This window comes from Ceratosolen solmsi, unplaced genomic scaffold, assembly GCF_000503995.2.
Source record: "Ceratosolen solmsi marchali unplaced genomic scaffold, CerSol_1.0 scaffold7, whole genome shotgun sequence".
NCBI lineage: Eukaryota > Metazoa > Arthropoda > Insecta > Hymenoptera > Agaonidae > Ceratosolen > Ceratosolen solmsi.
In genome coordinates, this window is record NW_011948413.1 from 5,640,841 (window position 1) to 5,657,438 (window position 16,598).

General features: G+C 30.8%; 1 protein-coding gene across 1 annotated transcript in view; it reads right to left on the minus strand.

Moving 5' to 3' along the window:
• Nucleotides 1-9,166, minus strand: part of LOC105367396 (organic cation transporter 1) — a 31,110-nt gene extending 21,944 nt beyond the window's left edge. Inside the window, exons 1-2 of the mRNA XM_011506093.1 lie at nt 8,911-9,166; nt 3,770-4,219 (exon numbers count right to left, since the gene is read on the minus strand). Coding sequence (XP_011504395.1) covers nt 3,770-4,219; nt 8,911-9,036 — 576 coding nt within the window. The 5' untranslated portion in view covers nt 9,037-9,166. The remainder of the gene's footprint in view (nt 1-3,769; nt 4,220-8,910) is intronic.
• Between the last annotated feature and the right edge of the window lie 7,432 nt (nt 9,167-16,598).

Genomic DNA, 16,598 nt, shown 5'->3' on the forward strand with positions numbered 1-16,598 from the left:
GCTGGAGCGGTTCACGCTTTATCCATCCTTTTCCTCTCTTCGTGGCATTATTAGTGGTTTAGATAGCCATCACACGTCGAATATACACAGGATAATACTTAAGAAACTAATATTGTTGTTTACATCGTAGAGTCCGGTTCGTCACTTTTATCAATCCATTCGCTAGCAGCGAAGAATATATTTTTCAAGATCAGTTTCATAAAGTCTTGTTAGACTAATTGCGAGATAGACAGATTTTTTTTTTAGCGCATTACGAGTCATCGACAGCCACTTAAGTAAATGTACTTTCACGAGAACGTATGGATATTTTCACGAATAAATCTTATAGGTTATAAGTGAAAATTTTACTCTATATTATTTCACTTATTATATAATTCTTACTAATCAGCTTACAAGCATTTTCGTTAATGTCGCGTGTCCATTTTATTTGCCGATTCTTTATAATTTTTATAATTTTCTTTTTCCCTTTCTATCACCCATCGTACGTTCATCGTCGTCCAAATTATTTATCCAACTAGCTATTTAAATAATACAAACACAAATCACACATGCTTAAAGTAGTTGCAAAGATAATCTGTATTATACAGTCTATAAATAAATCTTTAAACTCTCCCTCTTTAACTCTTATGACGTCTGTTGAAGTTCTCTCGAGAGCATCGAAAGCTCGGGTCGTCACTTCCTCTACATTGACGTCCACGGAAGCGGTGCCCGGAACTTTCATTTCTTGCCACGTAGAGCTTTAGACCGGATCATTATATTCATTTCATGGTGCGTTATGTTTTTAAGGGATTTCAATTGAATTAAATATATATTGCAATTATTTGCATATGCGTTATTCGTTACAAAGCGGAAGCGATTAATTGTGAATTAAGGTGATACCGGGATAAAATGTATTCTCGTAAATGGTTTTTGGAAAACAAAATGCTGTCTGCAAACTGCGGATTAACAAACATTTTTAATTAAATTTTCATAATAATTATTAACTTAAGTTTACATCGCCGCATTTTTCTTTAATTTCTTTAATCCTCTATCCGTATTATCCGTCGAAAAAACTCTGTCGAAGAACGAGGTATCGCAAAATAAATAAACAACTAAACATAAAAGTAATAAACATTTAATTGTAGTAAAAATCAAATTAATTTAGGACATATTAAAATACGAGAAGAAAAAATAAATTGTAAAAGCTGCCGCTTTTCTATACATAATGCCACCAACAGTCCGAACAAATTCACAAACGATAATGATAATAATGAAAAATGGCACCAATAATGATAATAATTCCAACAATGATGATAACAACGATGGTAATAACAATTACAATAGTAACGACAATAGAAATAATTTTAATCTGTTATTTTTATACGCTACTCGCTACAAATTTCTCGCCCAATTCAACAATTCCACTTCGCGACTGAAATTCCACTGCGCGAGGCAATTCGAGATAATGACGCGACACGCGAGCTCGGTGCAATAGCGGCAACTTTCCTCATTAGCGAGTAAGATGGAAAAAGCGCAGTGGCGCCCGAAATCTCCATAAACAGATTCTGGAATTCGGCGTGGGAAGCCGTAAAAATAAAAAAAAAAAATAAATAATAATAAATAAATAAATAAATAAAACAAATGAAAAATAAATGGAAGGAAAAAGCGAAAGCACCATTGGGAGTGCAGTAGGTCGAAGTGGGCCAATTAGGCGAGGCCATTAGTCGTTTTTGCGGTCGGCAGCCGCGACGGGCATACAGAACCTAGCGGGGTTTGGTTCTCTCTCTCTCTCTCTCTCTCTATTCTCCCCCTCTACCCCGCCCCACTCGTGCCAGTATCGCGCGCGCGAGCGCGCTCCCATTGTCCGACACATCCATTTCGGATTGTCGGCGCCGAGGCGAGGCGAGGCGAGACGTGCGCACATGTAACCGGAGAACGAGATTCAAAGGCCAAGGAGAGACCCGCCCGCACGAAATTCGACGCCCGCGCCGCGCGCGCACCTGACGCGCCGAGGACGAGAAACGATATCATTATTCGCGAGAATCGTTGTGCGCAGCACCTTGAGCCGTTTAATCAGCGCGACTGGGACGGATTCGCGAAAGAGCCTTCCGGTTCGTTAGCTCACGACACTTTTTTATTCTACCAATAATCATACGTGCTATGGTTTTTAACTTCTACCAACTCCCCCTATTCCCATACACCCCGACTCCCATCCCCATCACCTCCCCCCGACCACCCAACTACTGGGATCGCTGTTGTTGCCGCTGCTACTGCTGCTGCTGATGTTGTTGATACCCGTTGCCCAATGTAATTGACTGCAAGCTTCCATCTTGGAGTGAGTTTCATTAGGTGAATTATTTTCGATATTATTTCGAAGAGGACTGGTACTTTAAACTGAGAGGATGGTATCTTTGAGGGCAAAGTTAAGCTTTATCACGATTAAATGCGTAAATTTCGAAATGGACATTCCAATGAAGTAGCTGACACGCATTGATATTGTTTCGTTATCCGAGGTGTGTGTTGATAAGCTCTCTACCGCTATCCCATAATGCATTGATTGATTTCCTTACAATTCCAATAATTAAAAGTACTTTAGCTTAATCCCCGGCATAAAAGATATCATGATCTTCGATCTTACATTTTAAATGTGCTAAGATATCATTAAAATTTATAACGATGATCGATGGTATTTTTACGCATTGGTAGGCCTTTCTCGAAATGAATGGACTCCATCCTTCTTATTCCAGAATTTTTTCTCCAGAATTCTCACAGCACTCGACGCTCGCGTGCATTTATATATGTTGTACCTTTACGTTTGCGTTGATATAATGTCGTACGTCGTACTATCGCGTATTGTACATCGCGCCGATTGATTTCAATGCGCGTTTCAACACAAGCAATTTTCCGTTTAACTTTTTTTTTTTTTTTTTTTTTTTTTTTTTTTTTTTTTACATCTCGAGTGTTTATTATATCGATTTATAGATATATTAAGCCAAATTTACATACATAGGTTAAATTGAAATTGAAATCAATCGTCTCCAATGGAATTTATTTTTATTTGTTTGTAAAGTCTTGTATCTTATCGTTTATATTAAAATGAAAATATCGTACGTCACGATTATACTAATTGCGTTAAACATTTCCCGGCCAATCTAACGCCAATTTATTAAGCACAATTGCCTCAAAGCCGTATTTTACAACAAATCACACGCTCAGAAGCAAATTGAGAGGTAATTTTTATGCTAATTGCAATGAAGTTTCTCGCTGTCTCAACTGAATTGCATTTATTCACAGATATATTTACAGATACGTAGCTATGCACTTTGATCGCGACAATAAATAAAATCACGTGCACGGAGCCGTATGTAGCCGTCGATTAAAATCATAAGCAATTCATCATTGTATGTAAGAGGCTCGGCAACGGTTAATGCATTAATAATATGCGTAATATGGGCAAGAGAACGTAATGTTTATGATGCAGCGATACCTTCTTGGGCCCCTTAAAGCCACGTTATTATATAAAGGTGCATTAGTGGCTTTTCAACGGTCTTCCAACGTATGGGATAAACAAGCCAATATTGAATTGTCGACGATAAGCCGAGTTAGATAATAATTGTCTAATCACACTGGCTGACGCGTGTTGTATCGAGCAACGCGTGCCCGAGAGGTTCCGATAGCGTGCGTGATGGCAGCGGATAAGGAGCGCGCGGGACCTTGACGAAAGGGTCGCTCGAGTATGAGGAGAGTCGAGGCGTGAAGGGTTCGAGAAAGCTGCTCTTGTCGAGTTTACCTCGGTAACGAGGGTGCTGTCGTAGTCCCTGTTGTCGTAGTTCCAGCCGTGGCGACAGTAGACCATGGGCCAGCTGGGGTCGCTGACCGGGGGCGGGGGCAGGCGCCTGGGGAAGCGAAGGAGCGAGGCCGGATTGACGGTGGAGCTGCGGGACTCGTCGCCGAAGCCGTCCAGCGGCAGGCCGACCCGCAGCACATCCTCGAAGACGGGCCCGAGGACGTCCACCGAGGACCCAGGGCTCCCATCTCCGTAGGAGGCGCTCAGCCAGGACTCGATGATCGCCGTGTAATTCACGTCGTACATGAGGCACTTGGAGTAGTCGCGCTTACTGTCCGACTTATTTTTGTAGGGCAAGGAAAGGGCCTTGCGATCCTCCAGACTTAGGATCTTCGTCAGATTGTCTAGCTCTGGTATCCGGCACCAGTGTTCCGGCGAAGCGCTCACGAACACCTGCGACAATGGGAATAATAATATCTTTATGTCCTGCTCATTGGCTTCCCGTCGGCCATTCCGTCGGTCCAGGCAATTATGATTTCCGAACGCTCAAATCCTCGATATTATCGCGCCCATTAGGGTTTAGTTAGCTTAGGTGGTGTACATGTTGCGCCGTACAATTATAAATCATTCGAATAGAAAAATTACTTTTAACGAGTATGGATATTGCTGATACAGCGTAGTCGCGGATAATAATTTATTGTTCTTTGCTTAAAGCTGAATGTCAACTTTCCTATAAAATGAAATGTCTTTGAAATAATTTGAATAAAAAAGAAAGAAAAAATAGAAATTCTGTAAATATTGTTCCATAATTTTAAATCTTATTTATATATGAGAAAATATAATATGGGACACAGGGAAATTAATCCCTTTACGATAAATCTATTTTTAATAATACAAATATAATTCAATTGATTATTATTTAACTTTGTTCGATTAATAAAAAAAAAAAAAAATAAATAAATAAATAAAAAGAAGCGAAATACGATATCGTATTTATTTATAATGATGTATCTAGCATTCGTATGAAAGAATTATTCTGTCACCAAATAAAATGATTTTCAATAATCATCATGAAATGTCAAGAAATCATTGTAAGAAACTTTAAAATATAATTAATAAACTCTAGAATAAAATAGATAATGAAAATTTGTCACTATATTATTATTTCGCAAGTATTAAGCTCAAATTGTTATAAGCTATACATCATGACATCATATTTTGAATTTGAAGAAACGTAATTACAGAATAGACAACTTTTAAAGAAATTACAAATTTAAATTGTTGATTCTCAGTACATTTGCCAAACTTACTTTATTATAATTGAAAGGTTATTTTATTTAAAAATTAAAATTAAAATTAAAATAAAAGGATGGAAAAACTTTAGACAAGGTAATTACACTTAAAGATAATATTAATTCAAATATAGAACATTGTTATAATGATCACGAGTAAAAATATATTAAATAACAATATTGAATTACTGAATTTAATAAAATAACATTATACAAGCTACATGAATATAATTTCAATTCGTAAATACGTTTCAACATATTATTTTATTGCTTCATTGCATAATTTATAGATTAGAGAAAGAATAACTATATTGATAAAGATTATTAGTCAAAAGCTGTAACTCAAAACATGCTTTATTAATATTGAAGGTAAAAATAGAAATTTTCTAAGAATCATAAGAAACATTAAATTAATCGACTATATTTATAAAACACTCGGATAGTAATAAAAACTTTAAAAATATGGCCCTTATTATGTGAATAATAAAATTTATCCGGTGCGTCTTTTCTTGATTTAAAAACCAACTTTTTTAATAACATTCAAGGATACGTTAATGTATATCTAACGTATTTTTCTACTAAAGAAAATCTGCTAAATTTGAGAAAGTTGTAAACAGTAGAGACGGGATATAATAGTACTTTCTTATTCATTCATCTTCCTTACGAATAAAAGAAAATACAATATAACATTAATACTTACTCGAGTGATAAATGCATTAATTGATCGTTAACATAGGGAATTATCTATGCTTAAATTATTTATCTAAAGCATTCAAATACTTTATTTATAATTATATGCATATAATTTATAATATATTGTTACAAAAAAAAAAAAAAAAAAAAAAAAAAAAAAAAAACCCTATTTTCATAATATTTCCACACCAAAATAGCATATTTAAGTATAACGTAAATAAAAATTTTTTCTGTAATATTGTTCTTATATTTATTATATATATTTGTCAGAAACTATATTAAAACTTTAATGAATTTTAATCACATAAAAATAAAAAATATTATGAATACACACTGTATCATATTTAAATATTACATATATAATAATAATGATAATATTATTTTAATTCATTTAAGTTATAAGGCATACGTATTTACCATTTATAATATGCATTACAAATTAAGATAAGCAAACAGAAATATTTATATAAATTAAACGAAAATACTTCTAGATGAAATGAAAAATCGATATGCCACTTATGAACATTAATTGAACTCTTATTTTTATCGCATTTTAATTCATATATTGATAAGAATATTCATTGTTCCTCTTGAAATTTTGAATTTAAAAAACCATTTTAATGAAACTTGTAAAAATTTGTAAATAAGCATTTCGTCATTTATTTCTAAAAATACTACTGAATAAATTGTGAAAAATTGCTTAAATTAATCACATTCAATTATAAAACATTTTTCTTAAGAAATAAATTGCAATATACAATGAGTCGACCGTTTTACAATTTGCACGCACTTCAGCATTGAGGCAAAATATCATATATTGTTATAAATTTATTTTTCAAATAAACATTATTTTCTAAAATAATTATCTAAATATTTTATTGTTTTGCATGAGTTACTTGGAATTACTTCTAGTTAAATTATATGAATTATAGTGTTTTGTTTGTTTTGTTTGTTTTTCAAATGAAACATAAAGTTTTGTTGTATTAAAATATTATTTCTATATTATAATGCATATTTGATAATCCCATTTATAAATACATAAATGTAATTAAACTTAATTAGACCATAGTGTGATGAAATGATTTATTTCGTGATTTATAAAGTTGAATAAACGTTGTTAATGCATAAATATTATAAAGTAAAATGGAAATTTTGTGGCATCATTATACTTTTTAATATATTAAATAAAATTACACACACACACATATATATATATATTTTTTGTATATAAAGCCTATTATTTTTATTTTTACCTTTCAATATATATGAAATAGAAAAAATTAAGTTCTAATCAAATAACGAATAATTTTTTTGGGCTAAATGTTGAAATTTTTACATAAATGGTATTAAATTTACCGAATTCATGTTTGCCATCATGAAATAATTATGAATTAAAAACAAATGAATTTTTGTTTATATTAAAATCAAGATAATCACAACAGCATTTAAGTTAAACATAATTATGATACAAAGATAAATTTAATGGATAAGCGTCGAGAAAAAAAATTTTTTTTTATGAAAGCCGTAAGATTATGTTGTAGAAATGATATGTAAACATAAAACAATTTAATTTTTCATTCTAATATGCAAGTTCTACTTTAGTGGTGAAATAAATTTATTAAACATATGATAATTATTAGTGGTATTGATAAGTGGAATATCGAAAAATCAAAAATATCATTATGTAGATGGCGATAGGATTGGAATATTGTTCAAGCTGAGTATAAAGTCCGCGCATTTCTCTTTAAAGTTAGGTGGTCTGATTTATTATTAAGAAAACTTTTAAGTGCATAATGTATTAATGTTTCAATTGCTTTTTAATATATACTAAGCAATTGAAATATGTTTTTCGAAATAGATGTATTCCAGATACCGCGATTAATATTTTAAAATATCAATGGCTAATACTAATTGATAATGAAAATATTATTGCGCGTCATATTGCAATAAAAGCTCAAAATTTTGGATAAATTTATAAGAAAAGCAATATCATATGAATTTTAAATATCAATATACTATTAATATATAATAAATACGTTTTTTCTTTCTTTTTTTTTCTTTCTTATAAATATTATCCGCATAAGAATATTATGAGATTATTATAAAAGTATTAATAGTACTGAAGTATTAATACAAAATTATTTGAAAAAGTATTTACATGCTTTATGCTATATAATCGTATCGTGACTAATACTGTTTATTACACGGAAACAAATTAATTAATTTAAAATGTAGATGAAAATATAGAGCAAAATAACGTAAAATTAACTAGTATATTGGATAAAAAAAAATTGTTCTTATCTTATAATAGTAAAGGCAATGATTAAATTAGTTCACAGCTTAATTTTTCTTAGCTTTGGTAGCCAATGGAATGTCGATTGATTTAGTTAGATTCTTAGTTAATCCGCTTCGTAAAAGCAAATTCGTAAAAGCATTTTTCCGATAAATTACTTTGTTACAAAAAGAATTAAGCAATTGCAGTTTCAGCATTAATATTATTATATGAGTATATTATATGTTGTCATTGTAATAGGTTACGTACTGCCTTACAAACTTCGTAGGATCTTTTATTTACGGCCGCGGAAACTTTTTTATATCATCCGGATTTTGTAACGCGTCACGCGGACTCTAAGGCTAAAACATCCATAACCGTGCTTTTCATTTTTTAATTTTAAAGAAGCTATGACGGCAGCACGCTGATAATAGGGGAACCGAGGCATTAGATTATGAATTTAAAGTCGAGGCTTAGCCAACTCGAAGAACTACGAAGAAGCCGACTAATACAAAGTGCAGACTGTCGAACAAATTTCCGTCGCCCGGATAAGGGAAGAAAGTTGCCCAAGTCCGCCAGTGAATTATTCATCAGCGAGATTATTTTCAACGGCTCGACACCGAGGACTCAAGCTCGACTTTCACACACTGCTAAATTAACCAAAGGGACGTGAAGTTTTGATCGGAGCTTGATACAAAAATCGCCGTCTCTCGATAAGAATATTATCGGCAGATGATCGATTCCATGGAGCCAGTATTGGGTAAATCGCGGTGGCGAAATTCATCGGCGACTAGGCGAGCGTCGTTGACGTGTGCACCCATGACACTCCGCGGTCTTAGTTAAAAGTCATCCCAACAGAGCTAAGAAGATTAGGCGGAAGTGCTGACCTGGGAGAAGGCGAGGAAAGCGGCTGGTAAGGTAGCCGGTATGCAGAGCAGATAGTACATGATGTTCTGGTAGCGTCCCTTCTCCCCGACGTGCACGAGCACCTCGTCGAAGTCGATCGAGCTCATTTTCCCGCTCCTTCAGGTAATGACGCCGGGGATGCTGACGACGGTCCTCCTTGCTCCCGAGTCACACTGCATGTCCTATTCGCATGGCTCGAGAGCTCACTTTTATCGCGCGCGTCCTTCACTCTCTCTCTCTCTCTCTCTCTCTCTCTCTCTCTCTCTCTCTCTCTCTCCCCCTCTCCCTTACCAACACACTCACGCTATTTCTATCTATTTCTATTTATTTCCTTCTGTTCTCACACTACGGCACGTAAAAACGAATAATCCGCAGGTAACGAACGCGTCCCTTGTTTTCCCTCCGCCAGATTTAATATCCGCGATAGTTTCTCCAGTGACCTATTGTCGTTCGCGTTGAGCGATCCAGTCAGTCTATCAAGTATCTTCTTATCACGCTTGTACAGCACTGCCGCTCACACCTTCACCCGTCGCCCAATATTCTGAAGGAAATTCCGATCTCCTGGAATTTCCCCCTTTTTGCTCATTCATTCGGACACTGCGCGATACACGCGATTATATTATCGCGAATTATTTTTCTAATTTCAATAATTTCCTTATTTCACCCGCACTGGATGACATACGGCGTGTCGATTATCGCTCTCCACGATTTTTTCCGGATTTGGGTTTCCATCCAACCGATCACATCTTTTCCAACAGCTTTGTGTACCTGCAAAAAGAGAAAAATTACTTTACCTGTGTCACATTTCAATTTTAAAACGACTACTTGTGCTATTAATCCAATTTCGAAATTTTCAATTTTTTTAGTAAATCCTACTTTTCCTATTCTAATTGAAAATCCCATTAACTCGTTCGATCTTATCATTTTTTTTTTTTTTTTTTTTTTTTTTTTTTTTTTTTTTTTTTTTGGAATTTATTGGAAAGGTTGGCTTTGTCATATAAAAAAACTTTAATCTCCTTTCCTTTAAAGCTCATTGACAATGATTATTATTATATTTTTATTTCAAAGTAAATTAGTTCTTCAAGGGCAATTATATTCCATAAAAGAGAACAAATTTCTTTGAGAAATTCGTACCCGCTCTTGTCAAATAAAAACTTTTTATTATAAATTTGAAATCAATAAATAATTTTATGTAGAAAAGTTTTTCTTTTTTTTCTATTTTTCTTCTCCTTTTCTTTTTTTTTTAATACAAATGATCGGTACGTTAAAAGATTTATTTCAAACTCTTATTTGAGATTATATTAAATTAATGAAAAAAACTGTACCTTGACGAAGAACACAAACAACAGAAAATAGATTATGATCAAGTTTTATATAGTTACTTTGAGCATCGGGAAATCATATTGAATAACAATTTTATATTATCAATTTTAAGTTTCACTATGAATCCATAAAATTCCATAAAATTTCAAATTCGGCTGTCCAATATGGTTTTTACAATAAAAACGTTTACAACTGTATAATTAAAACACTTACTAATGTATTATTAATTAATTAAGAGTTTATTTGAAAAGTAGAAATAATCACAGCATAAAGCATGAAGTTAATGGAAATCCTATTCATATCTTCAAAAAATACATATTGCAATAATAAATTTATTATAATCTTAAAAGTTATTTACATATTGTTAACATTTATTTTTATTATTTTTATTAACTATAATTTATTATAATTTATTAACTAAAATTTATCGCTTTATGTCCGTAAACGAAAGTAAGTATCAACATATTACTCGATAATAATAAGCCCATTAATTAATGTTAATTTTTTTTTTTTAATATAATGTATATATTGATGCAAGGCGTGTTTGTCAAATTAATCAAAAAATTCAAAAATTCTACTAACGTTCACCGATGCTTGTAAAAATTCATTTTTCAATGAACAAGCATTAATATTGTTTTTTTTTTTTTTATAAATATAATGAAATATTTTTGCCAAACATTGTATGACAAATGAAATTTAATTTAATAAAAAATTTATAGTTAAAAAGTAAGGAGAAAATGTTTATTTGTGCAACGTAGGATTATATTAATATAGAAAAAATATTTTTATTGTAATAAAATTTATGAACAGTTCTCTTACTAATTTAATTATTCTTCAAATTAAAACTCAAAATTCTATTAAATTTACGTTTCTAGGTTAATTAAATTCCATTATTAATATTGTAAACAAGAGCATTAAATGACCAGTGTAGAAATAATAACACTTTCACAATTGCATTTGAGGAAATCTCGTTATGATATTTTTTTTGAGTTTCACTCTGAAATAAAATTTATTCGAACAGAATATATTGTTTTCTATTTATTACTTTTCTCTCTCTCTCGAATAAGCCGGTATATTCGCTGAAATTTTCACTCTTGATAAACGACACAGTCAAAGGATCTGAAACTGAGCAAATGTTTTCCTAAATAATATGAATGGAAGTCAGTGAAAGCCGATCGCGTTTTATTACTTTACCATTTTATGTGTATTTTTGCAAGAATAAAATTACATAATGTACATATAAAAAATCTAGAGTTGATCATTTACTTTGTTTTTTTTTCTCAAACTTAAAATTATAAAAGAGATCTGACTTTAAAAACCAAAATATTTAATAAGATGGTCGACCATTTATTCGAAATATTCAGGTGGAAAAGTACTTCATTTGCAACTGTTTATTCCAATAAACCATTTAATTTTAATAAGTTATTTTTTATATTATACTACTTATAGTTTCTAGAATAAATTGTTAATGAAACATTTATTATATAAAACATAAATTATTATTATTCATATTATCAAAATACCTTTCGATTAAACTAAATTATATGAGGCTAAAATAATCGTAGTGATGACCTTCAGTACGTGGAGTAAAATATTTAAAAATATTTGTTAATTACGAATTTCGTTGTATAAATACAGCCAATATTATTTACAAAATATATTTCACATATATTGAGAACAGATACGAATGAATTAAGTACTAATAACATTATAAAATTATCTTGTAAACAGTTCATATAATAATGATATTGAATTTTTATAAATATTTAAATAATTATCTAAATTCATTGCATTATATCCACATATATAAATTGAGAACATTATTATTTATTTTTATATCGTAATTAACCGAGGCACGCACGCACACACACGCTTACGCATGGACAAATGCACGCACTGGCGAACACATACAAACGTACAAACATTCAAACACAGAGAGAAAGACATAATATGAGATTATGCGCAATTTGTGAAATTGTATGGATAATGCTAATAATGATATTGTAATTTATATTTAACATGTATTTATATACAAAAAAAAAAAAAAAAAAAAAAAAAAAAAAAAATAATAATTTAGATTCAAATTTTATTTTATTGATTTTTGCTGACGTAAGTCGAAATTAAAGAGAAGTTTTTAGTTTTGTCGAGTTTTTCCTGTAAACTATTGCTAACTTTTAAAATTAACAAACATTGTAATAAGAAAATTTTTTAATAAATGAAAGATATTGAGAATACATTATTAAGATAAAATTTGATATTTTATTTTAATATATTAAAGAAAATTATATTAAAAATAGCTAAAATGAAAGTTAATTATTTTAATAAATTAATAATGAATATTTAAATAAAATTTTATTTATAGGAATGCAGATAAGATAATTGTAATCTAATCAAAAATTTAAAAAAAAATATTATTTACATATTTATGACTAATTGAATATTAATATAACAATAATCAATGAAAGAATTTGTTTTTTATTTAACCGAAGTATAAATCAATAATGTGAAAGATGTTGCAATGAAGTTTAACGGTAATTTCATATATTTTCAAATATCTATGATTATGTATTCATATATTTTTACAACTGACGCTTTTATTATTAGTGTAAAAAATTATACTAATTCTTACTAATATATTATATTTTACAATATTTCAGTCATATGCGTATAATTTTTACACATATAAATTATGAAATCTTGGATAAAATATAGAATTTTATTTTGAATTTTGAATTGACCATAGACTTTAATTTTTCACATAAGCTTCTGCTGATTGTAATTTAATCATAACGTAAATAGTATTTTGGAAATTATTGATATCTACATGTTTATAAGAATTTTCATTATACATGCAAATTTTAATCAATATATAAATTATTATTATGTTTCAGATCTCTCAATGAAATTTCATATAGTGCACTTTCATAATAGCTAACTGTATTATTCATACACATACGTTCAGATTAATTTTATTTATCATCTTTTTTTTTGTCATTATAAGCCATAATCTCGTTTACATAGTAAAACTATTTCACACGTGAATGAAAAAATACAATTAAAATAAAATTATTACGAATTAATAATATTATTTCTTAACTCTGACCTGGTTTTCTAACTATCAATTTATAGAAATAGCGTTCTTATTCATTTTTATTTTTTAATTTTTTTTATTTTTTTACCATGATAATACAAATTTCTTAATCCAAATATAACTTAGAAATCTAGAGTAATAAAGTAGTAAAACTACATTGATTTTTAATGATTTTAGATCACGGCATTATTATCTTTTTCAGATAATGGTATCAATTCACAAGATAAATATACAATTTGAATCGTTAAGTGATATAATGATATAAATTCATTCTGTGATGAATGACAAATATAAATATTAACGTCACAAGTGTTGGAAGCTAAGAATGCACGATAATTCTTTTAATCCTCCACTTTTATAAATTAATGCTAAGATTATTATAAGTCATGAATTGATTAATAATTGTAATGTAAAACTGGCTTTCTTGAGTACTTATTCAATTTTTTTTTTTTTTAACAATATAAGGTCAAAATATTTAATGTGCTAATCACGTAGATTATATTCTTTTGAAAATAATTCCTCATTATCCAAGAAATGAATGAAAAAATTGTCTTAAAGTATTTTAATAGAATATCGATGTATGGCCGCATTTTTCTTACTACTTTTATCTCTTTTTTTTTTATAATATTTGTACTTACTTTGCCCAAACTTATAATGCTGCATTCTAATGCAATTTTTTCACATCTTTACATAAAAGCAAAACATTATTATCTACTTGAATATCACAAATGAAAAAGTTTTGGTACATTATTAGATTATTAATTAAATGCACAAAATCGATAAAAATTTATACGTAATAATTAACATATTTGTATTATAATTTCACTGTATAAATTAATAAAATCTCTTAAAAACTTTTTTACCATAATTCCTACACTATAATTGATTGAAAATCACGTACATCTACCTCTTTCGGCGTTACTTCCTTTTTATATTTTGATAGTGACGTAATAATTTTCAATCTTTACAAACGTTTAAATTCATGAAAAACAAGCATATATTAACGATAGTTGTCTGCATGTTATTATTATTATTATTATTATTATTATTATTATTATTATTATTATTATTATTATTATATATGAATTTTAGGCAATTATAGATTTGATTAGAATTATAAATGATTGCGGACATGTAAATTTATTAATCGTATTAGACTATATCAAATATATAATAGGCGAAGGAGAAGGACGACGTGCTTATCGTTACTTCAACAAAACCCGCCAATCGATGAAATCGTCTCCTAATTATACAAACGTCCGACCGTTGCTTCATCATAAAAGCGAAATTGCACTTACGCGTGGCCTTCGCTCTATCACTTAATTTAGCAACAAACCTAATAATTTAGTAATTTAGTACAAGCGTTCCGCAGAACGATACCTGGAGACGATCGTCGACAATATGCTTTGCATGCCCCGTTAAAGCCGACGAGCCGTCCGTCCGCCCACGGAACTCTTGCGTCCTCAGCTTCCGGCGCGTCTCTGAAAGAAAACAAACAGGCGGCTTGTTCTCTTTCTCCCCGGAGTTTTTCTCGTGCGCGCGCTCTACCCCCCCCCCTCCCCCCCTCGCCCCTCGCTGCCGCCACTCCAATCCCATTCCATCCCACCCCCACGCGCGCACGCGAAAAGGAAAGTCGTGGAGGCACGTAGGTGCAGGTGCGCGCGCCTCGTCAGCCGCGGGATGCTGCTGTCTTTTCCGCTTTTCGCCCGCCAGATTGACGCACCGGACGTCTCGTCGCTCTCAAAAGAAGTCGACGATGATTCCTTTTGTTAGCCCTCCCCTCCCCTGCACTACCACAGCCCCAACGTGCGACACTTTTAATCCGGGTAGCCTTTGTTAACCCGTAGCGAACAAAGACTTCCCAATTGATTGCCATCGTCTAGGCTCTAAAGATCTTTCCTAATAGTAAATTTCGGCTGGGCATCGACATAATACGCGCGCGACTCGAGTGTTTACTCCGTGACGAGTGAGTTAATGCTTTTACTCGCTTCTTTTACTATCTCCTTCAACGTGCCTTTAATCTTCTCACTATTTGTAATCACATTCATAGCTCTACCACCATCCTCTATAACTTATTTTTCTTTATCTAATTATACTCTCATTGTTTTATCCTCACTTTGCTTTGCGAGTATTTTTAAATTATCCTAGGCTTGTTTGTGCTGTGGGAATCCCGACGTCTCTTTCTATCACGCATTAGAAAACATTTTATAACATACAGTCAACTTTTCATATTACTTTATGAAAGCAACTTATTGCCGTATCTATTGCATTCTCTTGAAATTTTTAGCACGCCAGGTGTATAGTGAAAAGAATCATCAACATTAAAAGTCTGATAATTTTTTTCACTTTCGTTCTCGCCGTCGTATGACATTTCTTTAACTTCTTCTATGGCATACAGTAAGGAGAGCTGTATGGTAAGATAAGAAATATGTATGCTTCAGAGTAGCGAATAGTGAATGCATAAATATCTGCGACATAAAGATTTCATTATTCCAGCAAAAGTAAAAGTGACAATATTTGTGCCATTGCTTAAAGAAAAACATGCGACAATGTATATCGATTTTCTCACTTTTTTTCTTCAATCGATGAAAAAATTAATTTCCTAAATAAATTAGCATTGACGATTAATCAAGCCTTGATTAAATTCTAAATCACTCGAGTGATTTATATTTATAATCAATAATATAGAAGCGCTCGTTTACAAATTATATTAAATATTTCAATAGAAAGTCTAAAAACGTCGAATAAATAGGTCAACCCAATGTATTTAATTAAAATATTTTAATTATCGTAATATTCGTGTGATTTGTTGTTGTTAAAAATTAATTATACTTTTAGTCTATTGAGCATAAAAGATAATGTTAATTGAATTTTTCATTATTACTTGCGCATTCGTGAAACATTATGATTTTGAAGAAATTCTTAAACGAAACGATTCTAATTTAACTGAAATTTGTACAAATATCCTTTCCATTTCTTTTATCTAAATATTATTTGCATTTCGTCATGAGAACTATAAATTATAGATTATTAATTACTTTATGGTAATATTAGTGCATTATTTATTCAATGATTTGTATCGATATCACTAAAACTTATAATAATACAAGCTAGGCAAATTAAATAATAACTTTACTCAAAATTGGCTGTTTATCGATCTATTTCATATTTTACATATTTTATTAATGATGTTTTTGATAAATAATGTCAACACGCATTATTTAATAATACAAAAAATTATATAATTATTCGATC